This window comes from Diaporthe citri (genome assembly GCF_014595645.1).
Source record: "Diaporthe citri strain NFHF-8-4 chromosome Unknown scaffold_2, whole genome shotgun sequence".
In the NCBI taxonomy this organism is placed as follows: domain Eukaryota; kingdom Fungi; phylum Ascomycota; class Sordariomycetes; order Diaporthales; family Diaporthaceae; genus Diaporthe; species Diaporthe citri.
In genome coordinates, this window is record NW_025064847.1 from 6,516,897 (window position 1) to 6,541,676 (window position 24,780).

General features: G+C 55.9%; 8 protein-coding genes across 8 annotated transcripts; 5 read left to right on the plus strand and 3 right to left on the minus strand.

Annotated features, from left to right (window-relative positions):
* Positions 1-1,346: 1,346 nt before the first annotated feature.
* Positions 1,347-1,668, plus strand: INS49_007310 (uncharacterized protein; the record flags this gene model as incomplete). The annotated part of the gene is made up of 2 exons (XM_043168075.1): positions 1,347-1,390; positions 1,482-1,668. The coding sequence occupies 2 exons, from the start codon at positions 1,347-1,349 to the stop codon at positions 1,666-1,668; spliced, it is 231 nt and encodes a 76-aa protein (XP_043029219.1).
* A 664-nt stretch (positions 1,669-2,332) lies between these two features.
* Positions 2,333-6,291, minus strand: INS49_007311 (uncharacterized protein; the record flags this gene model as incomplete). Its single annotated transcript, XM_043168076.1, has 5 exons — positions 2,333-3,074; positions 3,149-3,609; positions 4,001-4,411; positions 4,488-5,876; positions 5,950-6,291. 5 exons carry the CDS (start codon positions 6,289-6,291, stop codon positions 2,333-2,335), a joined length of 3,345 nt encoding a protein of 1,114 aa, XP_043029220.1.
* A 2,788-nt stretch (positions 6,292-9,079) lies between these two features.
* On the plus strand, positions 9,080-10,810 carry INS49_007312 (uncharacterized protein; the record flags this gene model as incomplete). The annotated part of the gene is made up of 1 exon (XM_043168077.1): positions 9,080-10,810. The coding sequence occupies one exon, from the start codon at positions 9,080-9,082 to the stop codon at positions 10,808-10,810; it is 1,731 nt and encodes a 576-aa protein (XP_043029221.1).
* A 771-nt stretch (positions 10,811-11,581) lies between these two features.
* On the plus strand, positions 11,582-12,561 carry INS49_007313 (uncharacterized protein; the record flags this gene model as incomplete). The annotated part of the gene is made up of 2 exons (XM_043168078.1): positions 11,582-12,105; positions 12,201-12,561. 2 exons carry the CDS (start codon positions 11,582-11,584, stop codon positions 12,559-12,561), a joined length of 885 nt encoding a protein of 294 aa, XP_043029222.1.
* A 3,021-nt stretch (positions 12,562-15,582) lies between these two features.
* Positions 15,583-17,057, plus strand: INS49_007314 (uncharacterized protein; the record flags this gene model as incomplete). Its single annotated transcript, XM_043168079.1, has 2 exons — positions 15,583-15,952; positions 16,018-17,057. 2 exons carry the CDS (start codon positions 15,583-15,585, stop codon positions 17,055-17,057), a joined length of 1,410 nt encoding a protein of 469 aa, XP_043029223.1.
* Positions 17,058-17,314: 257 nt separating this feature from the next.
* INS49_007315 (uncharacterized protein) lies at positions 17,315-18,711 on the minus strand (the record flags this gene model as incomplete). The annotated part of the gene is made up of 5 exons (XM_043168080.1): positions 17,315-17,736; positions 17,793-17,860; positions 17,934-18,310; positions 18,386-18,490; positions 18,547-18,711. 5 exons carry the CDS (start codon positions 18,709-18,711, stop codon positions 17,315-17,317), a joined length of 1,137 nt encoding a protein of 378 aa, XP_043029224.1.
* A 2,015-nt stretch (positions 18,712-20,726) lies between these two features.
* INS49_007316 (uncharacterized protein) lies at positions 20,727-21,881 on the plus strand (the record flags this gene model as incomplete). Its single annotated transcript, XM_043168081.1, has 3 exons — positions 20,727-20,989; positions 21,043-21,304; positions 21,360-21,881. The coding sequence occupies 3 exons, from the start codon at positions 20,727-20,729 to the stop codon at positions 21,879-21,881; spliced, it is 1,047 nt and encodes a 348-aa protein (XP_043029225.1).
* A 171-nt stretch (positions 21,882-22,052) lies between these two features.
* On the minus strand, positions 22,053-23,980 carry INS49_007317 (uncharacterized protein; the record flags this gene model as incomplete). Its single annotated transcript, XM_043168082.1, has 8 exons — positions 22,053-22,246; positions 22,305-22,376; positions 22,448-22,480; positions 22,546-22,780; positions 22,851-23,417; positions 23,479-23,616; positions 23,697-23,729; positions 23,816-23,980. The coding sequence occupies 8 exons, from the start codon at positions 23,978-23,980 to the stop codon at positions 22,053-22,055; spliced, it is 1,437 nt and encodes a 478-aa protein (XP_043029226.1).
* Positions 23,981-24,780: the final 800 nt, after the last annotated feature.

The following is a 24,780-nucleotide window of genomic DNA, read 5'->3' on the forward strand; positions in this document are numbered from 1 at the left end:
TCCGCTTTGAAACTGAAGCTATCCGCCATTCGCTCTGCAAGTTGTGCAAGGGTGGCCCTCTCTTCCAGATAAATATTCACAATAGTTGGTTTGAGAAGTTCCCATCTTTGCTCATAGGGAACGTCCAAATGGCTCTCTGCAAGATCCATTGTGGCCCCACGGCTGCGCATGCACAAGATGAAGGACTAGGAGGAGTGAATAAAAGAGAGAAAAAGGCTGCCCTCTGAAACAGATGGGCATCAAACTTTGCAGCTGTCGGCTGCTCCTAAATACCAGCAGAAAAAAACAGCGCTTCAACCGGCCAGGCGGCCAGCTTTTGGCGAACCACTGTGTAAGACAACCCAACACGTTGTCTTGCCGAAGCATTGTGCAACAATGGGAACGCGTCATGAGTGCTTGTGGGGGCGAGATCTCAAAAAGAGAATGGCCAGTCAGAGGTTGTTATATGCAGGCTCCCTGCGAAGATCTTTTTTGGATGTAAAACAGTCTGACAGGCAGGACGAATATGGACGACTGGATGGAGCTCATGTGGCAGGCCGCCCCGTGCCTAAGCGGCAGCGAGCTTGGCAGGGAAGATCCGCAAATGTCGGTGCACACTGGCATGCAGCAGTGGGCCGGCCGGCCAGAACCAGCCAGCTGAGGAGGTACGGCGACAACTAGGTAAATTGTGGCATGCGAGACCCATAGAACAAAAAGAGAGCAGCCAATCACTGTTTAGATTCCAGAGCCTGACCTGTGAGTAAGACGGGAACTGGGGGGCACTAGTTTCATGTGTGGGTAGTACCGCAGCGGCGGTTCTATGGCATCCTTGAGCCTCAGCATCGAGCACAAAAGGGTACTGTCCAACCACATCGCACCATATCGAGTCTCAGTCAGGCAATCAGGAAGTGGTTGAATCTCTTTCGAGATTATCTGGTGGCAGACGCAAGAATGGCAGCTCACGAAAAGAGACTGTCCAATGGCACCAGACCTGATGGCTTCAGTCCCTCCCTCTAGCAGGGCAATGGCACTCGGACACAGACGGACGGCATCAGGGCATCGTCCCTGGGGTATACCAAAGGCGGATAATCAACTTGCGTCTCTCCCTTCCTCTTCTACCTGCTCTTACTCGAATATAAATTATGATGATTTCCATGCACTTGTCGAGAACCTGTAGACGACGGTCAACCTTCATCCCAATTTCACATAATACCAATCCTGAGTGGTTACATTCATACCTGACCTCATTCTTTCACTTTTTTACTGGCTAAACACTGCATTCATTGCCCCGATTTTGGTGCTTTGATATTCACGGCCTTCACGATCCACTTGTCCGGTATCCCCATAGTTCCCCTTCTCAGGTCAAGATGCCCTACACCTACACCATATCCTCTGCTTTGGTGTCCGCTGTGTAAGATAATAGTTTATCCCATCCGTTTCAGTCCATGCTTCTCCTTACACCACTTGGTCACCACTTAGCTAATAACGCATGTCATCCTCAGCCAGGGCTCCTCCAGTGACCACGCCAGCACCACCACCCAGCAAGGCTCGACTGGCAGACGAACCCCTCCTCAGGGTCATTCACAGCGTCAGCCCCCACGCAGGGCTGAATACCGTGATGAGAAGAGAGAAGATCGCATGAAGCACGACCTTCTTGGCTTTGGGTCCCAGTTCGAAACCAAGCAGTAATATGAACTGGAGGATAGGAGCGGGTAGGGATGGCAGGATGCTTGACCAACCTATCCTGGTACAATCATGATGTCTGTAACTGGATATTGGTACTGATAAGTCCTCTCGGGATAGAGAGGGTGGTTGTCTGTTCACTTATCGCCTTCAGGATCTAGATACTCATTCATGCTAGGTATAGTCATTCCTTTTATATAAACTGTGGTTGGCGGCCCGTATTCTCTCAGTTCCCAAAAGCATACCCAAGCTCAAGACTACTTCACAAAATTGTAGTCAAGCAGTGCCTATCTCTTTCAGGAGTTCTAGGGGAGGGACCCAGTATGATCACAGACTTGCTACACAAGTTTTGTTATATCCAGACAGAGCTACTCAACATTTATATGATATCAAAGCAGCCAGCATTTGCAACCGGGTGCAAGGCCTGCTAAATCTGTCCGAAGGTCCCAGCGACTATTCGGACTTTTCATTAGATACCGTTCAGCAGCACGAAGACCGGTATGTGGTATCTCAAATATGCAACAGACAAACACACATCACTGCCGAGCCTGAAAGGGCAGCATCATGCCCAGACTTCTGAGGAAGCTGATACTGTCAGGGTTAGAGGAGAGAGCTGTCTCGAGCTGATGGGACGAGGTGCCCACCCGAAGACAATGGGCGTGACAAGACCCTAATCCTTCTTCCCCTTCCCCTTCTCACCACCACCACCAGAAGAAGCAGCAGCCCTCGCCTCAGCCGCCCGAGAAGCCCACGTGCCCACCCTCCGCACGCTGCCGAGGTCACTAACGGAGCTATCAGACTCGGTATGCTCCACCCGGAAACTGAAGTCGACGGTGCCCACGAGCCCGGCGATGGTGGCGATCAGGCTCTCCAGGTCGCCGACGATGAGCGTCGAGCACACCTGCAGCACCGCGAACTCGGTGTAGCCCTTCTGCTCCATGTTGCGGGCGTCGAGCAGGTTGCGGGCCTCGAGGTTTCGGTGCTGCTGCTGCTGCCTGTCGTCGTGCTGGGTGCTCGGGCTGGAGTTCGAGGGCTCGGCGTCTGCGTTTTGGGGTGCGGGGTTGGTTGAGTGTGTGGATGAAGAGGAGGATGACGACGATGACGCCGAGGACGCAGATGAGTGTCGCGCGGCTCTGGTGGCGGATTTGTGGTCCCCGTCCGCGGGCATGCTGAGGAGCTGCCGCGTCATTTCGTATGGCTTGGGGAGGGGCAGGTACGGCGGAAGGGACTGGCCCGAGAGGAGGGAGTTGGAGAGCAGCGTCAGCGTGGAGAGGATCTGGTTGTGCACGGGCGAGACGTCCTCGAAGACCTCGCCGAGGACGTGCATCCAGTCCTTGTCGGAGTTTTCGGCCGGTCCTTTGGGAGCCAGGTAGGTGAGGACGTAGGACATCAGGGTGCAGTAGTTCATGATGCTGTTATGGAGGCTAGAAGTTAGCAAGATGCTGAATTTGCGACGAATAATGGGTTCAGAAGTGGCTTAACGCACCGAGTAGACCGTAATATTATGTCTTGATACTGCTCTTCAGGGAACTTGCCCCCAAGACTAGGCTCAAATTTCTGGAAGTTTGCGTGCATCTGAAGGGAGGGAAGAAGCAACGTCAATTTGCCAAACAGCTTCCGCCGAACCTTGAACAGGCTGTGCGCAGGAGTTCCGGGTACCTCCATGTCGCCGACAGTCCCACTCATTGTCGCCTTCATAGTGGTGTGTACGACGCTCGAATAGTTGGCAAGCAGGTAAAGCACCGCGGACAGGTCCTTTCGAAGCCATGTCCTATCTGTGAAAGGACTAGGGAACACAGTCCAGAAGAAGGCAACAAAGGCACCCGCTGCGACGGTGGCCAGTCGGTACGGAGCGAGTGTGTAGAGCGGGTAGTATGGCTGTCCACTGGACTCCGATGCTGTGATTCCGAGAAGGTCTGTTTGCAGCTCGTATCCGAGGATGAGAACCTGCAGGAAAGTCTGTCAGTCTCTGTGCGCAATCCGGAATAATCATCCCCTGAGAGTGCAGGGAGTTGGCGGACCTGTGTGACGATGCAAATCATAGCGGCGGGTATGAATTGCGGGTATTTAAAGAAGAAATAATATTCGACAAAGATGAAAAGCCAGAGGAAGACGAAAATTCCCGGTACTTTGCGGTCGACTATGTAGTAAATGATGAAACAGTTGACCATGGCGATAAACGTCCCGCCTATGCGTAAGAGGAAGCCAAATGTGGATTGGCCAGACGCTGGAGTAATTTTGGTCAGCTTCGAGAATGACGGGACCACTAAGGCTCAAGGGGCAGTCAAGGCGTCTTACTCTGGGTCATGCCGATGGCTATAATAATCATGGCCCACACCAACCGTTGCTGTATGAAGAAGCGCTGCGAGCTCTCAAGGAAAGCAATGATGCCGATGGTCATGGTGGCACAGGCGACGCGGAAGCCAAAGACGGACTCGGGCGAGCCGAAGAAGCGCGAGAAGCGCCGCACGCCGTTGCCAAAGCGCTCCCAGGCGTTGGCGGCGGGGAGGTGCTCCGGGTCCTTCTTGTTCATCCAGCCCTGGCCGAGGTAGACGACGTTGGTGCCCGTCTCCATGATGTCGGGCGAGTCCTCGGCCGTCGAGTCCTCGTTGCTGAAGATTCCGAGGAACCACTTGCGTAGGCGGCGGCCGCTGGGGAAGATCAGGCGCTTCTTGGACATTGTCCCGTCCTCTGCCTTTGATTCGGCGAAGGCTACGAGGTCTTGCACAGCTTCGCCTGTGGCTTGCATCTGTGGGGTTGGGGACCGTGGTCAGCCTTTACGAGGAATGGGAAAGCCGGGCGGCATCAGGTGTTCGGGCACTCACCAACTTCTCCAGGTACAAGATCACATAGAGTTGTGCCTGATCGTTCCTCCTCTTCTCAAACAACCTGGTGCTGTCCTGTGTCCAGTTCTCAAAGTTCCCATCGCTGCACAGCCCCTTATCCTTGGCCCAGAGCCGCAGAATCTCACCCTTGCGGGAGTTGAACGTCTCAATTTTCGCATTGATAACGCTGGAGAACCCGACCTGGCCGGGACGGAGCTCTCCGCCAGAAGCCTCGACGTCGGCATCTGTGCCCGCGCTCTGGGCTGCCGCCTTCTTCTGTGCCTTAGGCTGGGGAAACAGCTTGAGCAGCACACCGGCGTGGTCGATTCCTTGGGTGATGGCCTCGGACAAGATCTCGAAGGGCTCGTGCAGCTGCTTCATGATGTCGTTCCAGATCCGCTGGCTCTCTTCCTTGCCGATCGGCTGGAAGCGCTGGAACAAGCCGCCGTCGCCAGGGCCGTCGCCGTCCCAGCCCCTTTCCCTCCCCACGCGCTGGAAAATGTCCATTATTGTGCCAATACCAGTCATTGGGATGACACACATGCGGATCAGGTTGAACATCTCCCCAAAATCCTTGGCGCTTAAGTGGCCCCAGGCGATATCACGCTTTGCGAACTTCATATCACCGTAGATCTTTCCCATTAGCTCCCTGATCGCCCCGATGGTGCCCCGCAGAGCCAGGGCATTCTTCTGCTCCTTGGTGAGCTTCGGGCCCTTGTCCTTCTTGCCGCCCTTCCTCTCCGGCTCCGAGCGGCCGGCCGAGGTCTCTGTGATCTCGAGGGCGAACATGTCCTCTTTCTCCAGGCCCTGAAGGTACTGTTTCTCAAGCACGATGGACTTCTTGAAGAGGCCAAGAACACCGGCCATCTGCTTCGCGACGACCTGTCGGCTGCTGATGGGGAAGATAACGAGGGAGACTGCGGTGGCGATAGCGAGACCCATGAAGATGGCGGTCAGGAGCCTCTGGATGAAAGCCTCGGCCGTGGCCAACGTGGGAAACTCGGGGCCGAAGGTGCAGGAAATGTTGACCACGATGCTGTAGATGATGACTGGGACGTTGAAGGCCGGGTATTTGGCCCTGATGACGTTGCTTAGCCATATCTGGAAGAACAGCCAGACGCCACAGACAGCGCTCTGGCTCGAGTTGTAGGGGGCGTAGCCATTAGCCTGGATGAAGGCAGCCATCTCGCGGAGATCCGAGGTGTTCAGGCGGGCCTGGACGCCGGTGTAGTTGATCAGCATGGCCATGGCGCAGCCAACAGCGGTGGCCAGGCAATTCAGGATCATGTTCTGGATGAACTTGCCGCGGGGCAGGACAGCGAGGGCCAGGACGGCGATGACGCCGACGAGGTATCCCAGGGTGGTCAGTTGCCGCATGACTGACGGCGCCTGGTATATGGCGAGGCCAATTACTGGTGCAACAGAGCCTCTGTTGGTAGAATCAAGGGCCACTGGTCAGCACTGGCTCGAGGCAGTTGGGGCCAGACAGGCAGGAAGGGAAGACAGACTTGAACATGCTCTTGAGGAGGACATCGTTGAGGCCCAGCTTCTGCATGGTCTTCTCGACAAAGCCAGGCGACTTGGGCTTCTCTTCGGGCGCTTCCTCCTCGCGGTCTGGGGCCAATTCGTCCTTGAAGGTCGGGGCATTGCGCAGAGGGTCCTCCCCCGGGTCCAAGCCTTGCGACTGGGAGGATTCTGTCCCGTTCTGCCCCTCGCGTGACAGCTTCTCCTGCGACTGTGTTTGCTGTCCCGAGGGCTGCTCTTCTGGGACTGGCTGCGCGGGCTCCGCAGCAGCAGCAGCCATGTTGGGCGACGGATGCGCCGGCGCGCTACGAGGCTGGCGGCGTGGTTTCGATGTGAGGTCGATTCGGAGGTGAACAGGCTGTGGTATTACGGTTGGCAGTTCAGTTCGGCCATCGAGGAGGTCGGGCAGAGCAACTGGCACCTGTCAAAGGGAGAAGAGGCGGCATCGTCGGTGTCAAAAAAGAAAGCAGCAAGAGCCTCTTGCGTATCAATGCACGCGCTCGAGGTGAGGGCCCTGTCGACGTTGGAGGTAGACTAGACCGGCCCCAGCATAGCGCTCGTGGAGCCGAGCCTGCAGCCCTCCAGATCCCTGTCGGGTTATGACGCTGCTTGGCGCTCATCGGCCCCAGCGAGCAAATCTCTCCAGATGAACCGTTGCCCTGCGGGATTGAATTTAGCAGCCCACTGACTCAGTGCCGGCTTAGCGCTGCCGCTAGTGTTGCTTGCGAGCAGGGAGTCGGCGCCGAGAGCCAGAACCTCACGCCTGTCCCCGATTGGCGTCTGCGTCTGCGTCTGCTTCTCTTCGTGTTGTTGTGACAGCAGCAGTCGTCCTTTTCTTAGCCTCAGCAGCAACACCCGGATGTCCTGCTTACTGAAGCCACGCCAGGCCATGACAACTTGTCGTTCCTCGCGATGGGGACGAAATATCCAGTCAAAATGCCGCCAAACGGGCCGTTCAGATTTCAGTCCGGCCGTTCAGGAGGGAGGGGGCCTCTTTTAAGGAGTAGCAGTTCCCGTCGTGGCTGACCCTGTGGCTGACATCGTGACACGCCTCTGCTGACACCGCACCTGGGTACAAGTCAATATGCCGTCCTATGGAGGACACCGATTGACGAGCGAGCAGGATGATGGAACCAAAACGTGTTCACTGAAGCATGCTTGGTTGGAAGCGTACAACGGCGGCACACATTGGTCAGACAAGTCCAGCTTGCTGGAACAGACAAGGGGTCTTGCGTGACCTTTGTCTTCCGAGTTTGGCTCGTCTAACCACACACAAGACTTCCGCCCACAAAGGGCTCGGAGGGCAGCCTGGCACCGAATATGCTGTCGAGCAAGGGGGGCTGTATTCCTCCGCCGAGACGGGCACGGCGAATGCGATTCCGCAGAAGCTTGAGTAAAAAATGTGGGAGCAACACATTATGTACGAGGTGCCAGAGCCTGACGAGGAGCTCGACGTGCCTGATTGACGGCGGGACGAGGCTGGAAGACCCCTATGCAGCGGCACAAGGACACCAGGGCGAGAGAAATGGAATCGTAGTTGGGAGTGTCACTTGTTGCCTCCTGAAGCCAAATTCGCTTGTGCTCTCAAAGTCAACATTGGACAAAGGCAGAGGGACCTGTAACAAAATACCTACCTAGCTAACCGTTCTAGTTGCCGTATTTCAGGAAGGAACTTAGCCTTCCTGGGCAAGGGCTTGGTCTTCATGGTTTTGAGCAGCTTGCAGGCTATTATCAAGAGAACTGCTCTCTGAAGCGCCCGGCTAGGCAACGTCGCCAGTGCTGCAGGCACTTTTGAATGCCGCTCGTATGTCGAATTGTATTGCCGAAGTTGTACACAACATAAGCAAATCCATACAGGCAGACAGGCTTTGTCCTCAAATCTCATTGATGCCAGACAGTCGGGCCCGACCGAGCCTTGATGCAACAAGCCTCGGAGCTCGACTCTTCATGCTCTGAATCTGCTTCATCCTGGCGTTTGATCAGAACAGACGTGTAACCTTTTCCAGTTGACATATTCATGCCTCTGAAAAAATGAATAAGCGGCCGCCTGGCTGCGTAGAACTAGTTAGCGCGCTCGGTCGAGTGAATGTTCAGAACCCTCCCCGATGAACCTATACTCGCTCTCGAATCACTTTACGAAGATACCAATGCCTGCCGTATGGCTAGCTTTCCCGGCACCATTCTGAAGATATACCTTGCACTGATTGTGCTGGTTACCGCAATGAAGTGGCATGGTCGAGACAAACAGTCAACCCACCCAAATTCGATGATCCGACTTCACTCGCAAACACTCCCGCATATTTTCCATATGGTTTAGCTCTGGTGGTTTACATACATACCAGCTGGAGTTCTCACTGCTGGGAGTATCATAGAGTGGGGATGTCAGAGTAGAGAAATGTACGGTTTACCGGCGCTCGAGTGCTCACCGTGATGACGGCATGTCCTTGACCAGCGAGGCCCTGTACACAGTCACGTCCCGCCAATCTACGAAGAGTAAACCACAATTGACTGCTCGTTTAGGTCACTCTAGATGTCCTCGGTAGATGATGGGTCTGGTCCAACCTTCAGCACTCAACCCGGGCCCGTTTGTGTGCACTGCTTCCCCACCTTCTGTTTGCCATCCCCGGTGCACTCCAGATAATTCGAATCCTGGACTGCCTCTACTTCACCTCGTCCACCTAGTGAATGCCAATTGTCTCTATTGAATGCAAGCTAGCTGCAGCACTCCCAACGGACCCACCCTACCACCGCTGCCACAGCTTGTATCTGACCTCTCCCAACCTGACTGTCGTTTTTGAACCTTTCCTTCTTCCCTTCCACAACTGCGACGGAGACGACGACTTCTGCCCACTGGCGACTTTTGATTGATTCTTTGCCAATTGCAATACGATCAAATCGTTCTTAACTCTGTCTACTTTCTATTACCTCGTCTGCGCCTTTCTATTTGTTTGGTGCTTACTATCCTCCGTTTGAGCACATTGTGCATTTTGACCCTCTTCGACGACCAACCTACTCATCATAACCATCCCCCTACCTCAAAATCCGACGATACTTTACGATCGCCCAAGATGGAGAGTATTATGCTAGCCTTATTTTGGGCTCTCGCGGCCATCGTGGTCCGCTACCTCATCACCCAGCCCCATCATGTCCGGGCCCTCCTCAACATTTACGGCTTTTTTTGCTTCGTCCAGAGCGTCATCTATTACAGCGACGCAGCGGACATCGAGATGTCCTCCTCCGCTGTGGTCGTGTTCACCTTTATCCTCTTCTTCGCTACCGTCACCCACTCTCCCCTTTCCTGGCTCTCCCTCATCCTCTACGCCGACCCATCCAAACTCCCCGTCAGCGAGATCCCGAGGCCCATCTCGGAGTGGTTCAGTAGACCTCGCCAGTTGATCCCGCCCGACAGCCGCTCCCAAGCGCCAGATGCAATCAACTCTGAGGCGAACAAGAGTCAATGTATCAAGATCCTCCAGGAACAACTGAATGACGCCAAGTCTATAATCAAGACGTATATGCGATACGTAACCATGTACGAGGAGTCCCAGAATAAGGTTCGCGAGTTGGAGAACGAGGCCGAGGCCCTCAAGGCGGACGTCAAGGCACGCGAAGAGGACGCTGTCTATGCCAGGGCGGAGCGGGACCTCTTCAAGAAAGCGAGCGCCAGCGACAAGGCACGGGCCGACAAGTGCGACACGATCATCCTGGGGCTCATGGAGAAGCGCGACCAACGCATCCACAGCAGGGTGTGCCGCTGGTGCAAGCCCAAGATCAACCGCCTCATGCGCGACATCAAGGACATGGGAAAGAAGCTCGGCGACGCCGCGGGAGCGCACAACGACCTCGTCGAATCCAGCGCGGAAGCGGAGAGGACCAAGGACAAGATCATTGACGAGATGGACAAGATCATTGCGGACAAGGATAAGGTCATCGCGGAAAAGGACACGATCATCGCGGACAAGGACACGATCATCGCGGACAAGGACAAGATCATCTCCGCCAGGGGCAAGGAGGCCCTGGCCCAGACCGCGTCGGCCGACCTGGGCGATTCCTCCCAGGCGAGCCTCTTTGCCCACATCGGCGCCGTGGACCTGAAGCTCCGGGACAAGGACTCTGAAATCGCCCGCCTGAACGGCTACATCGACGCCCGCCGGTTCTGCTGCTGTGGTGGCTGCGGTGGCGCCTCGCCTGGCGGGCCGAATGACGATGGCGGCGACGGCGGGAACACCAACGGCGGACCCCCCCAAGGAGGAGATGCGCAGCCCCCTACCGCGGCCAACGAGCCGAGCGGCGCGCCTCCTTGCCCCGTTGGTGAACCTTCGACCCCTCCTCCTACCACCGGTGCGCCTTCGTGTGGCGATGATGCTGCTGCTGGTCCGGTTCCCAACTTGCCGACCACGCCTGTCTCCTCTCCGCTGTCGTCTGTCCCCGCGTCCCCGGCTTCCGTCCCTGAGGCTCTGGTTCCTCTCCCTGCGTCCCCGGTTCTCGTTCCTGAGTCTCCGGCTCCCATCCCTGCGACTTTGGTCCCTCTACCTACATCTCCGACTTCCGTCCCCGCCTCTCCGGTGCCCGTCCCTGAGGCTCTGGTTCCTCTCCCTGTGTCCCCGGTTCCCGTCCCTACATCTCCGGCTCCCCTCCCTGAGGCTCTGGTTCCTCTGCCCACGTCTCCGGTTGCCTCACCTGCGCCTTTGGTCTTCGCCCCTGCGGCTGCGGGCTTTGGCCCCCCATCTTCGACCTTTGTCCCTGCGCCTTCGGCGAACGGCACCTCTGGCCTGCAACCTCCGAGCCATGGAACCTAGGACGTTCCTCCGGCGAGTGGATCCGAGGCCTTTCCTCAGCCGCCGAACCGTCAACCTGTCGCGCAGCAGCCTCATACCACTCCCGGACCAGACGTCCCCGCGCCGCCTGTCCTTGAGCCGACTATTCCTAAGCCGTCTGTCCCTGGTCCGCCTATTCTCGGGGTTATTGGTCTTCCTCCTCAGCAGCCCGTTCGTCTGGTGGCCGATATCCAGCCTTACGTCTACATCCCTCGATTCTCTACTGAGCTGACAGCCCCGGAATTGTCTACTCTCCTGAAGTTCTACAGTCATCACAACGCTCCTAAATCGCGGCCTCGTCCCCAGCCGTCCCAGCCTTACGTCTACGTTCCCCGGTTTTCTACTGATCTGTCCGCGCCTGAGCTGTCTACCATCCTGACTTTCTACACTCACCCCAACGCCCCGAAGCGGCGTGTCTCTCCTCAGCCGTGTCAGCCTCACGTCTACGTCCGTCGATACTCTCTCGAGTACACTGACTCTGAGAAGTCTGCTCTCCGGGCTTTCTCGTCTCAACCCCACGCTTACATCTCCCGGTACTCTGCCTCTGAACAGTCAGCCCTCAATGCTTTCTCTTCTCAACCCCACGCTTGGATCCCTCGGTCTTTTGCCTCTCAACAGTCGACACTCGATGCTTTCGCTTCTCGCTGTTCTGCTGCTCCGGCATGCAGTCCCCAGGCGCCCGAACTTGATCTTCCCGCTCCAACTATTGTACCAGATCAGACACAAACTGCAGCCACCATACTCACGGACGCTATGAATCCGGAAGTGATTCCTCCGCCCAGAACAGTGCCTGTCACATCACAAGAGCTGATCACACCTGCGACTGTGATTGTGGCTCCCAACGAGTCTACCCAGCCTGCCAATCCGTCGCAGCTTGGCGCAGCGAAGGCCATACCTCCCAGGCCCCAGTCGTTCAAGCAACAACCAGCCGGAGATACTGCAGTCAACGCTCCACTTGAAAACACTCTCCCTCCTTCCGCGCATGACGGAGCGACTGGTCTTAACCCCACCAACGCATTGTCCGCGCCACCTTCTGTGCCGGCACCTGCTCTCGCCCCTCCCGCCAAAGACGACGACGAAGAAGACGACGACAACAACCTCCTCAAAGCGCACAGGCGCGTCCGAGCAAAGCGCAACATCCTCGTCGGCGGCCCTATGAAGTGGATGCCAGAGGAGGTCGCATACGGCCTGAAGGAGGCCCTTAAGGACCTCAAGGAAGCCAACAGGAAGGCCAAGAAGCGCCTCCTGTCCAGGAAGAAGCCGATCAGCACCACGGCGTTCGTGGATTTCACAAAGAATTTTGAGGGCTTCATGCCTGGCGACTGGACTACCCGCCCCAAAGCCAAGCGCCTGGATCAATGACTACATGCAGCGCGTCCTTGATACGGCTTGCGGCCGGCGCCCCTGCTGTTACTATTACTCCCGTGAAGCCCAGCAGCAAGGAACAGACCGGTCCTTCGGCGTCTGGTGGCGATGATGGCGCAGCCAAGACTGCCGAGAGTGTGGCCAACGACGATGATGACGACCTCCTCCCTCCCGGTTGGGCGATGGGCGAGGACGAGGTTGGCGGTGGCCTTTCCGATTTTGTTGCTACTCCTGCCGACAATTCCTCAACTGAAGATGGTCCAGCCACCGCCCTGGACTCTATGCTGTCAAAGATGAGCATCGGAAATTTGTCTGCTCACACCGGCTCGAGTCTTCCTGCTCCAGCCCCACAGGTCGCGGTGAACTAGGCCGTCGAGCAATCAACGGAGGGCTTTGGCTCATCCGCACAATCGAGGACGATACCATGCAAGAGATTACGAGAGAATCGAGCGATACTTCTCTTGACTTTACTTTGCGATTTATAGTTCGGGGAGCTGGCACGGAACGAAGCGGTCTTTGTACACCCCAGCTTCTTCTTGTGCTACTTGTCCCTGAGACATGGCGGCTTCTTTACGAAGGTTTCTTGACGCCTTTAATTCGAGTACTTCGTCTTGTTTCCCGCATGGAGGGAAAATGACAGCGGCGATGGTTCGCTTCCAACTCCTACGAGTTTCTTCCGATGCACCTGCACGACTTTTCGATTCTTCTTTTTCCTGTACCACCATTTTGTACAACAACTCACGTCACGTGCGACACATACTTCTTCCGGCAGAAAACACCTGCTGCAGCTGCTTCATTAATGATCAATTCATCACTTCAACCTCCACGACTGCTTCACTGGATGAAACGTCTTCCACATCCTACCTCGATGGCAACAGGAGGTCCAAAGGCTCTCGTTCAACAGTGAGACCTCCTTTACTACTCCTCACCGGCAGTCCCAACACATGGGCCTCAGACCTGAACACAGAAGTTGGAGGGTCACGAATAAAATTTCGAGTGGATGCATCATCGGCATCAGTATCATGTGTGATGCTTGATATCTGGTCTCAAACATCCAAGGTCAGTCTTTTCCACTGAAGCAAGCCACGTTCAATGCACTGACAAAAACAAATCCCAGCCAGTGGAAAACTCTCTCGGATGCGAGACACCTTCATGAGCTTGAAGCCAAGGCTGCAATGTGAGCGCCCTTCCTCTGATCGGTCAGCCTGATGAACGTTCCTAACACACAGACAGCCATTCCAAATACAGGAAAAGCAAAGCATGGCCACAGGCTTGGAGACGTGGATAGGGCTGAAGGAAGGGTAAAGCAGGGGTTGCCCTGCATGGGCGGGAGGCGGGCCATGGACACTGATACACACATCTAGGGCTATCAACGGACTAACAACACAGAAAGCCTGCGGGCCAGGAGCCACAACCCGACCAGCCGCCCCGCCTCCTCTGAAGCCATGGCTCTGACTGGTAAGCTCTGAACCCCTCCAACCAGGCGAGAGGGGCAGCAGATGGACTTGGTGGACTGTTCTCGGGGGGGCTTGTCGCGCGGGGCTCACGATCCTCCGGACCTGGCGAGAAACAACGGCGTAAATCCACCACCACCATCGGCCGAAGACGGATTGCGGGCACACACAAACACACACAGGGCGCCGCCAGCATGCGCGCCACATTGTCTTTCTTCTCTCCGCCGCGGGCAGTTTCCTCGGCTCAGATCATTGGAAAACGTGGTGAGTCTTCTCCAATCCCCTCTCTGCCCTGCCCTCTTTCCTCCCCCCCCCCCTCCTTTATTTTCTCACGGCTGACTACACTGTTTAGGTCACAATTCGGCGCCGACAAAGACGAGGAAACTGGCCTGCCCTACGCCATCCGCCATCACTGGAGAGAAGACAACCCGCCGACTTCGTGTGTGTGCCCGCCTTCATTTCATCCGTACCTAGTCAAAAAATAACCGGCCGTCAATACGACGGATGATGGTGGTAAACAAGAGTGGTGACCGTTGCTCGCCGGGTCCGGGGGCAAGGTCGTGGGTCAAGCCGCGCGCAAGTCCGCCGGGGGCAGAACACCCGGTCCATTTGTTGTCTCTCAACACTGGTTGGGAGGTGAAGGGGCGCGCTGGGATGCGTCTGGTGGATGAGTCTGGCGAGGTAGGTTGGCTCGGTCTTGTGGTGACTGACTTGCAGGTCTATGTGGCGCTGGTCCCGCGATAGTCCGACCCATCGGTATTCATGGTCGGCGGCCAGTAGGGAGTTGGAGGGAGGATTCGAGGAACATGGAGACGACAGGGGAAACGTGGCTAGGTGGAGTTGAGCGGGACTTGAGAGAGCGCCCAGTGGAGTGTCGTGCGGCACAGCAGCAATGCCTGGAGAGTTCGATCAGCAGCGTTGAGAGACATGTTGGTTTGAGAAAGGATCCTGCAGGAATATTGAAGCGCTCAAAACTGCGTGGGTCCAGTCTACACAAGGAATTGATCAACACACATATTCCTCATGGTACCCTCAGACACAACGTTGGCCTTGGGCGAGTCCCGCAATGCCGCAACCAACTTATGAGGAGACAGCAACGAACCCACGTGCTCCAGATCCCTCTTAAGATATCGCGATGTATAAAAGAAGATGATGTGATAGCAGTATGACTCATGACCCAGGGAGTCGGGCCCGCCTCAGCCTTACCACTGCTGGGAAGTTGAAAATCAAGCGGGAGAGCAGCTATCAATCCATAGCTTAGTATCACTGTAATAGTGGAATGGCGAGTCACGTCTGCTGATCTGAATGTTCCAAGATTATTGATGTGTCTAGCACGCTGCGCAGGAGCACATGTCTCAGACCGCAGAATTATGGACCGTTGAAATCGGGGACTCCTTGCATGTGACTGGACCTGGGCACGGCACTTGCGCCAAAGAAAGGGTGCACAGATGACAGTCTAGGTGGCAATAGTACATCTTTCGCAGATTACCTGAGCAGCTGCGGATTCAGGTAGTCTAGCACGTCTAAGTACAGTAGCCGTACGACCCGATCCAGGGAGCAATTGGCCGCTCGCTCCCTTGCACAAATGCGATTATGTCTCAGAGTTGAGACAACGCAATCTATCAACATTTCGTCTCAGAACCCAACGTCGATAAGCTTTCTACACAGTGGACAGAGCGGACAGATAAGCTTTCTCCACAATTAGAATAAGTTGGGAGCCCCCGATACACGCGTCGAAGTCCCAGTCAGCTCCACATACCACGCATATCCGACCTTTACCGGAATATCGACTAAGGTTCGAGCTATCCCTTGCCAGATGTACGCCAGCATCTGACGCGGTGGCGCAGGAGCCCCTCTACGTCCCCAAACTCTCGGACATTCTTTTTTGCACCTTAAGCCCAACCGACATGGAATCTCAGTGACCCATCGCCCATCATGTATATCCCGTCCAACAGGCCCAACCTCTTTACCAAGCGATACATAGCCGCCGCTGTGCTGGCAATCGTCCTGTTCTTGTTCATAACTAGTAATTCCGGCCCGGATCTCGACACGCTGCGCTCTCAGCTCACCGATTTTGCTCTCCCCGGACAGAAAGGCAGCTGGAAGACGCGGAAGCAATTTGTGAAGAGCGCGTTGGCCAACGACATCTACACCACTCACTATGACGGGGCAGCTGTGCGGAAGCTGTGCGGCGAGGCCAAATGGCGCGACGACAGGATAGTTGAATGTAATCGGCTCGCAGGTGGCATTGGCAACTTGAAGATCAACTTGCTTGGCTGCGTGAGGTTCGCCATTGAGGCTGGGGGTAAGGAAAGAGGCCAGAGTCGTGTTCATCACAGAGCAGCGTTCACTGACCGTACCCGACCGCAGGAATCCTCATAACACCGGTCCTCCACGGCAGGGAGGCCTTTGAGAAGATGGAGAATAGCTTTGGGTGGGACACCGACCTGCCCATCTCATACATGTTCGACAGCGATCACTTCTTCGACACGCTGGCCAAGGACTGTCCTCAGCTGCACATAGTCGACGAGGACGACCCGTCACACAACATCCCGCCCAAGAGCGAGGTCCAAGCCATCAGCCCGAAGAGGCTCATCCCAGTGTTGCACAACAACGTCCTCGTCGACGCCTCCCAGTGGAGGCCCGCGCTCGACCAGCGCATCGAGGACATCGTGGCGCAGAACAACCTCGCCCAGCCGACGAGCGAGCACCCGATCCGCATGACCTTCGACGACGTCGCCTTCTCGTGGCCGGTGCGGTACGACGGCGACGAGTTCCGCAGCGACTTCGGCCACGTCGCGCGGTTCCCCCGGCACATCCGCGAGCTGTCGGCGCGGGCCCTGTACAATCTGTACAGGAAGCTCGGCGTCGACCAGAGCCCCGCGGGCCCCTCGAGGGCGGCCTTCCTGGGCGCGCACGTGCGCACCGAGGCGGACGCGCAGATCGAGGCGTGGACCTCGTTCGCGACGCAGAGCGCCAACATCCGCCAGCAGGTCGAGGCCAGCCAGCTGGGCGCCGTGTACGTGGCGACGGGGACGGCGAGCGACGTCGACAGGCTGCGGGAGGACCTGGCCGACGTGCGGGTGCGCGCCAACGACACGCACACGGCCACGGGCGTGCAGGTGCTGCAGAAGTGGGACATACTCGACGAGGCCGACGTCATGCTCTTCGACGAGCTCACGTGGGACCAGATGGCCCTCGTCGACCTCGACATCATGCTCCGCGCCAGCCGCTTCGTCGGCATCTGGGAGAGCAGCTGGAGCTGGACCATCGCCCTCAAGAGGCATGCCTGGAGCGAGCTGGACCCGTACGACTACGACACCCACGCCGTCACGTACGAGGACGAGTATAGCGTCCTCTTCGGCCCGGTGGGCGCGCAGCCGGTCATTGATCCGTGCATGTGGCTGTGATTGGGGTACCACTGTTTTCACTCGTGTCCATTGTTCATTCCGGGTAAAGGTGGCGTCTCGGTAGGCGTAGGGGGGGGGGGGGGTTGACATGTTTCGCATTCCAGTGCAATAAAACCGCGTTTCGCGTTTTACGAGTTCACTGATTACTTGTGCCTGAGACACATGACGTGATATGAGCGCCTGGGTTCGCAAGAGAGTCTCAGATTGAAGGGCAACAAGAGCATGTGTTTCCATTTGAGTGCGACAGACATGATTTATCACTTCGCCCGCGCCATCGGAGCATCGTCATAAGCGACCTCGTACCGCGTGACCTTCCGAATAGCACCCCCTTCAGGTTCTTCTGAGCCCAATGACTCGGAGCGCTTCCCGTCGTGCACGGGTGACATGATAAACTCCTCGCTCGGGTAGCACCCGGTCTGCACCTGTGAGTGAGTCGAGACCTGGCGAGGATCCAGGACCAGAGCTGAGTGGTCCTTGCTCGCAGGCCCGTCGAAGAATTGCGTCCACCTGCTGCGATTGCTACCGCTCCGGTAAGATAGCTCGTTGCTCCACTTGCGACGGCCCTCGGAAGCCAAGCTTGGGAAAAGGGCTGCCAGGGCTCTTTTGCACATGGGTAGACAGGCGCAGATGATGGCTGTGTTGTCTTCGATGATAGTCCACATGGACGATGCAATGTCGTCTAGAGGCTGTCAGCACAAAGGCGAAAGTATCAAGGTAACGTTGTGAGTATCATACACGTCATGTCCGGGCTCGTTGAAGAGAAACTCAGGGTTTGCATGCGGAGGATACTTGTCAATGTGACGCTGGAGTCGAGATATTTTGTCAGTCTCCAGATGTCCTTGACGGCTACTGGACCCCCGTTGAAGAGCAACCTACAAGGCGCCGAGAATGAAAACGCCCAGAAGCGCGATCTTCTCACCAACTGGGAGTTTGAGAGACAGTATTGGCTTGATCGGAAGCAGCAAAATGATTGCATCCGTGGCGATGGAGAATCCCGCGTTGGCATACCAGTTCTTCTCGATGCTAATGCAGGACCCTGCGACGGACCTATCCCATGCTTTTTCCACTGGGGTACACTGAAACACCGCTGCAAAGAATGCCGCGATCATATATGCCGTGACTATGCCAATAAGGGCGCGACCGATGAAACGGAACCACGTGAAGACGGCGAAAATTCGCATGTAAAGGAGCAAAATCGAAATTTTTGTAAGGTTCATCGTAAGCTTATAAAAGATTTGTGCAATGTAGAACAGCTGAAAAAGAATTGCCGGCGTCAGCGCGGTCAGAGACCAAAGGGGCGACTGGGTATGAGAGAAACGGTGTCTGACCTTGAAAGTCTTCAGTTTATTCTCTGGTGATAGATTATAGATGTGTTGGCCAAATCCATAGGCACAAGAGCCAAGCATAAGACCTGACACGAGCTCGCAGAAGATCTGATCACAAGACCATTAGTCAAGAAGGAAGTCCAGAGAAATGATCGTGGCCATACCCAGGAGAGAAGGCAGCACCAATCATCCCAGCCAACAGACGAGTTTGATTTGTGCCGGGACCAGAACCGTGCAGCAATGAAGCACGGAGTGACAACAAAGAAAACAACGCAGGGGATCTGTACCACAAGCGCGTTGCTCTCGCCGGGGATATTTCCTGCAGCCATCGCGACTTTGAAGAGCAAACCTGCCGCGGGTTGAGCGGGCGGGCCCACGCACAGGTAAGTAAACCGAGTCTATGGCCACCGAACGGCCAGGGGAAGGAGGCCAGTATATTATATGAGTCTCTGCAGATCCCGCTGTCAAATCGGAGATCCAGGTCCCGGTCTTCAGTTTCGGTCCGGTTTCGTTCCCGAGACGGCCCCCTCGGATGGCAACATTTCTTCGCGGGTGATCTGGGACCGCAAAAGGGTTTTTGTTATGCAGATACCCCTGTGAGATGGGAGACAACAGACGGAAGTGGCGTCCAGGGACGGCAGCCATGACTCTTGTTGATGTTAGGGGAGTCTAAGGGATTGCATTCCATGGGACGGTGTGAGCACTTAGAAGCACGAGACCCCCCTTGCTGCAGGACGCGAGAGTGGCCAAGCGGCGAGCTGAGGGCAGTCGACATTGCATGATGGGGCGATGCTCCACATGGTCGAAAAGCTCCGGTGGGACCTTCCCGTTGCTCGGCCGGGCTTCCGATACTGCTTCAAGTGTACGAGCTTGCTGCAATTCCTGGAATAGTGAGCGAGAGCAGCTGGCCACATCGCAGTCTGGCGATGCCTCTCTGCTGTTCCAGCAAAAACAGTCTACAGATGTTCTGATAGTGTCATGTGTCAAGATTTGGGTAATTGGGAGCATTGCTGTGTGGAACAGAGGGGATCGACTTGCAAAAAAGGTGCAACCCACATGAACGTGGCTTGACTGGGGAAACCCCACACGATTTGCGCGTCCATGTTGAATCAATCTATGGGTATCAATCCGAGATCACCGATCACGATATCGGCCGGCCCACCATGTGACCCCAACAGAAATTCTTCTCCCCAGGATGGCCGATGCCACTTGCATGGAAAATCGCAGCGCCAACGGCGTGCCGAGCGACAGCACCCACCGTCTGTTACCAAAGAACAGGGCCTGCTAAGAGAAGTGACGGCCATGGATAGTCCGGGCAACACGGAAACTCCACCCTCTCCGGAAATTGTACTGCACCTCGCATATATGATATATCACATGTGCTATCATCGCGCCATGAAGCACAGGTCGTGGCTTATTGGCCTTACCGTGATACGCATTTGATCCGGTCCTTGCTTCTGTCGGCACTTGTTATCAATAAGAATGAGCCCTGACGCAACACTGCTTGAATGCATGCATATTCTGCTGCCACAACATATTAAGCTACAAAATCTAGAAGGGTTGTGCTACAGTAGAAGTCGAGCAGACCACCGAGGCCACAACGAGTTAACGCTTCATACCGTTCGGGAAGCCAACTGCATTGTGCTCCTTGTCAGATCCCTTACTAGTAGGGAGGTACTGAATGTGGACCGTTGCGGCCAAGCCAACCAATGGGTGAATACTCCCCGCTGCCTCCTGGAGATGTCAATTTTCCCTCAGTTCTCAGCTGCCCAAGTGGGCTACTTGGACTTTGTACCCAGCCAACAACCCACAACCGGATCAATCCCCATCCAACCACAATCGCAGACTTTTCGCACTGCAAAAAGCAAATCGGAGAGAATTAGCGCGGCCCCAGCAATATCTTCCCGCGGTGCGATGCCTTAACCATTTCAAGCCCTTGCCTGAATCCTTCTCCGCGAGACATTGCAAGCACAATGCAAGTCAGCCGAGGCCTTCCGATCTGAGCGATCACGTCGGACTACTTCCATGACTGAAATCGTTCAGGGTACACGGACGGTAGTGGGGACACATCCGGCTAGACGGTCATGCTGGCGCCATCTCTAACCCAGCTGGAGCAGCTCCGAAATGCAGGAACTCGCCCGCAATGGATGACAAGGGGCGGGCGGGCCGACAAAGGCCGGATCCTCTCTCCTGCGTCTCTGGAGTATTTGGGGGCGTCGAGTCCATCGCTGCCAACCCAGATCGTCGTGCTTGGAGAGGCCACACTGCATGACAATAATTTCCTAGTGCTGCCAGCTAGCACGCAGAATCCCATACGGGCGCCACTCCTTCAACCCACGCCACGATGAAAGCCGGCGCCATTCTGTCCCTGGCCCTCGGGCTTCTCGTCTCCGAGGCGTACGGTATCGGATCCATTGGTCAGGCAGAGGGCTCGATCGACACAAGTCCACAGCCGTTCGATCTCAATGGATCCAACTACACGTACCCGTACCCGGTACACGTGTACAACTTCGAGAGCCAGTTCCAGGAGCTACAGATGGCTTTCATGGATGTTCCTCCAGCAGCAAATGTGACATCCAATGGGCAGGTTGCCGTTGTGTTTCACGGGTGAGACTACCTGATGTTCACTTCCCCCTTTGACCATCGCTAATATCTAGCAGCAAGAACTTCTGCGGCCCGACGTGGAGAGAAACCATCAACGAGCTGACGGCTCATGGCTACCGCGTCATTGCCGTTGACCAGGTTGGCTTCTGCAAGTCCAGCAAGCCCGAGAACTACCAGTTCAGCCTCCAGCAGTTCGCCTCTAGCACGAGCAGTCTTCTCAATGCCCTCGAAATCTACGAGGTGACCGTCATTGGTCACTCCCTGGGGGGTATGCTGGCCGCCAGGTACTCCATGATGTACCCAGGCAACGTCACTGAGGTAAGCTCCCTGACTGCCCTCCTACCCCACGAAAACAGACTAACTCGTGTCCAAGTTGGTTCTCGTCGACCCAATGGGCCTGGAAGACTGGCTGGGAATCGGCGTCCCATACCCAAGCCTCCAATACAACTGGCAGGCCGAGAACTCCACGACCTGGGACTCGATCAAGGCGTACGAGAAGGCGACCTACTACGTCGGCAACTGGGACCCCTCCTACGACGAGTGGGTGACCATGTCCGACAACATCTACCACGGCAGCGAGCGCCACAACTTCCTCGTCAACCAGGCGCGCGTCGTCGACATGGTGCTCACGCAGCCCATCGCGCACTCGTTCGGCCTCATCCGGCCGCGCACCCTGCTCGTCGTCGGGGACAAGGACAGCACCGCCGTCGGCAAGCAGTGGTCCCCTCCGGACGCGGCCAAGCTGGGGAACTACTCCGTGCTGGGGCCCGAGACGGCGGCGAAGATCCCTGATTGCACGCTCATCCACTACCCTGAGCAAGGCCATGCGCCACACCTGGAGGATCCTGAGCAGTTCCATGAGGACCTGTTCTCGTGGCTCACGTGGAAGTCATGATACGTTGATCCGGAGTGTATGTCATTATACATGCGATGGGTATCTGGTCAAGAAGTCATTGGCGTGAACCTCGCAGCCTGTTTTTCACCGATGAGGCCTCTCTCAGAGTCAATTCTTGTAGATAATTGATAAAATCAACAATATGCCACCCGTGCTGGCTGATCCAGCCTCTCATTCCACGTCTTTATCCTCTTTCCCTGCTGCGGCCCCGTGTCCATGAACGACAAGCTCAGGGTAGGGGTGTTTAGCAAGCAAATACCGCAGAGCAAAAGCCATGACCAGAGCGATAACCATGAAAACCATCGTGACGCCAAAGCCCACGCGGTTGTGGTTCTTGTCTTTGCTCGGGAAGAGGAATGAGCCGTCTATGATGCATTAGCTCAGACAGTCCTCGATGTCTAGCGTTACGGAGATTTATCTTACAGATCGACGCGCTGTTACCAAGGGCATTGACAGTCGCTTGAACAATCGCTCGCTTCTCTGAAGGATGAGGGACTGTGTATCAAGCTTTGTTAGTATCTAAGTCCTACTCGTGTTAGACCGACCAGAGGGGCGACGCGACTTACTGGAGTTGGAGACGTATATGCTGACAAGAGGACCTTTGATTGGGTCAGGTCAGTTCTAGGAAAACCTGACGTGAAGGGGCGTCTTGTGTGGGACCCACAGGCAGCGTAAACACCTGCAACGCCAAAGCATAAGAGAACGTATCTCCCTGTGTTATTCAAGACGCCAGTGAGGATCGCGAAACAGACAATGGCGAGCGCCGAGGCTGTTGCAAGATGGAAGGCGCGTTCTTTGAAGTAGTCGGAAGAGAAACAGAACGCTAGGATGGCCACGAACGCGCAGACGTAGATTGGCGCGGTGTAGTACTGTACTTCAAAACCTGTATATCCCATTGACTACGAGAGCGATGCGAGCCACGGGTTAGTCGTGGGTGATCGAAACCACACAGGAGTCGGCCTGACGCACCTTGACGAGCTCAGGGATGAAATACTGTATCGTCTGTGCACCCGTGGTGGCCATGTACGTCAAGACGAAAGCCCACGTCCGCCAATCTGTCAGAGCCATCTTCAGAGCAACCTTGTGGTGAATCGTCTCGCCGTCTTGGGTGTCACCAAGGGAGTCCCCAGCAAGGCGCCTGCTGGCCAGCGCACGCTCGTCAGGCGTAAGCCAGCGCGTGGTCGAGGGGAAGTCGGGCAGGGCGAAAAGAGCGCCGACCGACACGAGGCAGGTCCCGGCACCCTCGACGATAAAGAGCCAGCGCCACCCGCTTATCCCGTGGGCACCGTCCAGTGTCTGCAGCAGGCCGCCGGCGATGAGGCCGCCGAACATGCCGGAGAGCGCAACGGCGGTGTAGTACACGCTGTAGCGGCGGCCGAGCTCGCCCTTCTTGTACCATGCCGACAGGAGGAAGAGCACGCCCGGTGCGAAGCTGGCCTCGAGGATGCCGAGGATGAAGCGCAGCCCTGCGACCACTTGCCAGCTGTGGGCGGCGGCCATGCACATTGACAGGCCACCCCAGAGGAACATGAGCGTCTGCGTTGACAAGTCAATGATCTGGTGGTTCTGTTGGTGGGAGAAGGGAGAAAAGACTGACTGGCATGTAGATGCTGGGCCGGACCCTGGTGAGAATCATGTTGGATGGTGTCTCGAAGAGCACGTAGCTGATAAAGAACACCAGCAGAGAGATGGAGTAGTCGGTGCTGGTCATCCCAAGCTCATCACCCATGCCTCCCTAAGCCACAGCCACTGGATCAGATTTTGTTCCATTCTTATTCCACTTGATATGAACATATGGGTTGGAGAAATATTTACTGTGTACGCATTGCCGATGTTACTTCGATCGAGCTGCAAATATCGCCGGTCAGTAAATATTTGGAAGCTGGATCGGATGTCCCGCGGGCAACAGCCCGTAATACGCCGACAGTACTCACATAGCTCATCAGATACATGATCCAGACGCAAGGGACCAGTCGCATATCGATTTTGCGGAGCAGAGCGCGTTCCTCGGCATCTTGACCGGTATCGGACCGTGGGCCATCTTCGACGTGGTTGAACGTCGACGGATGTTCTTCCTTGGTTTCAACTTGGCCGGACATAATGGAGTCTGCTGTACCGAAACGAACCCCGACGTGAACAGAGATATTTGCCAACGGCAACAGGCGACCTTTGCGTATCAAAAAAGCAAATCGAGGCGGAAGTAGAGCCTGAGATAGTTTCCAACCAGGATGATTTCTTGGGGCGGCGTCACATTTATGATCCCGTCGCCATTTTCTCCATTTTTACCCCAGACTCACAACCCACCCGCCACCCCGCAAAGTCAAGACCAAGGCAGGGCCACGCTGACGGTATTAAGGCCCCATAGTAATAATGGCACCTACCGGTCGGTCCCATCACTGCCCCTTGGGTGGTGATTCCTCCGCCTCTTCCCCCACACTACCCCAGCTTTTGCTGTCGAGGGAGTAACCCGTATTGGTAACCCGGGCAGCTGGGCGAGGGTCCTTGACACAAAAAGGTGGTCATCCCGTCGGATGGAGTTATTTAGTCCCGGATATTTCTTCTTACGGCTGGGCCCCAACCACTACTGAATGTGCTGCTCAATCCACCTGTGTAGCAGAACGTGGCTGATACGTGCCACAGTGTGATGGATGGAGTGTGGCAGGTCGGATAAAGCACCATGTCCGACTCCTCCAAGTTCTTGGAATGCGGGTGGGACGCTCCTTTGTACACAGTAGAGGACTGGAACTACAGACCTAGTCACAAATTCCCACATTCCACGGAGTTGTAAAGAATAGCATTTCGAGAATACTTCCTTTTGATCGGAAGAATGCTGCATAACGTAGTTCAATGGGAGTGTGGGGAAGGTTTAGCCACGTAAAACTCCTCGGAAGGGCTCTGT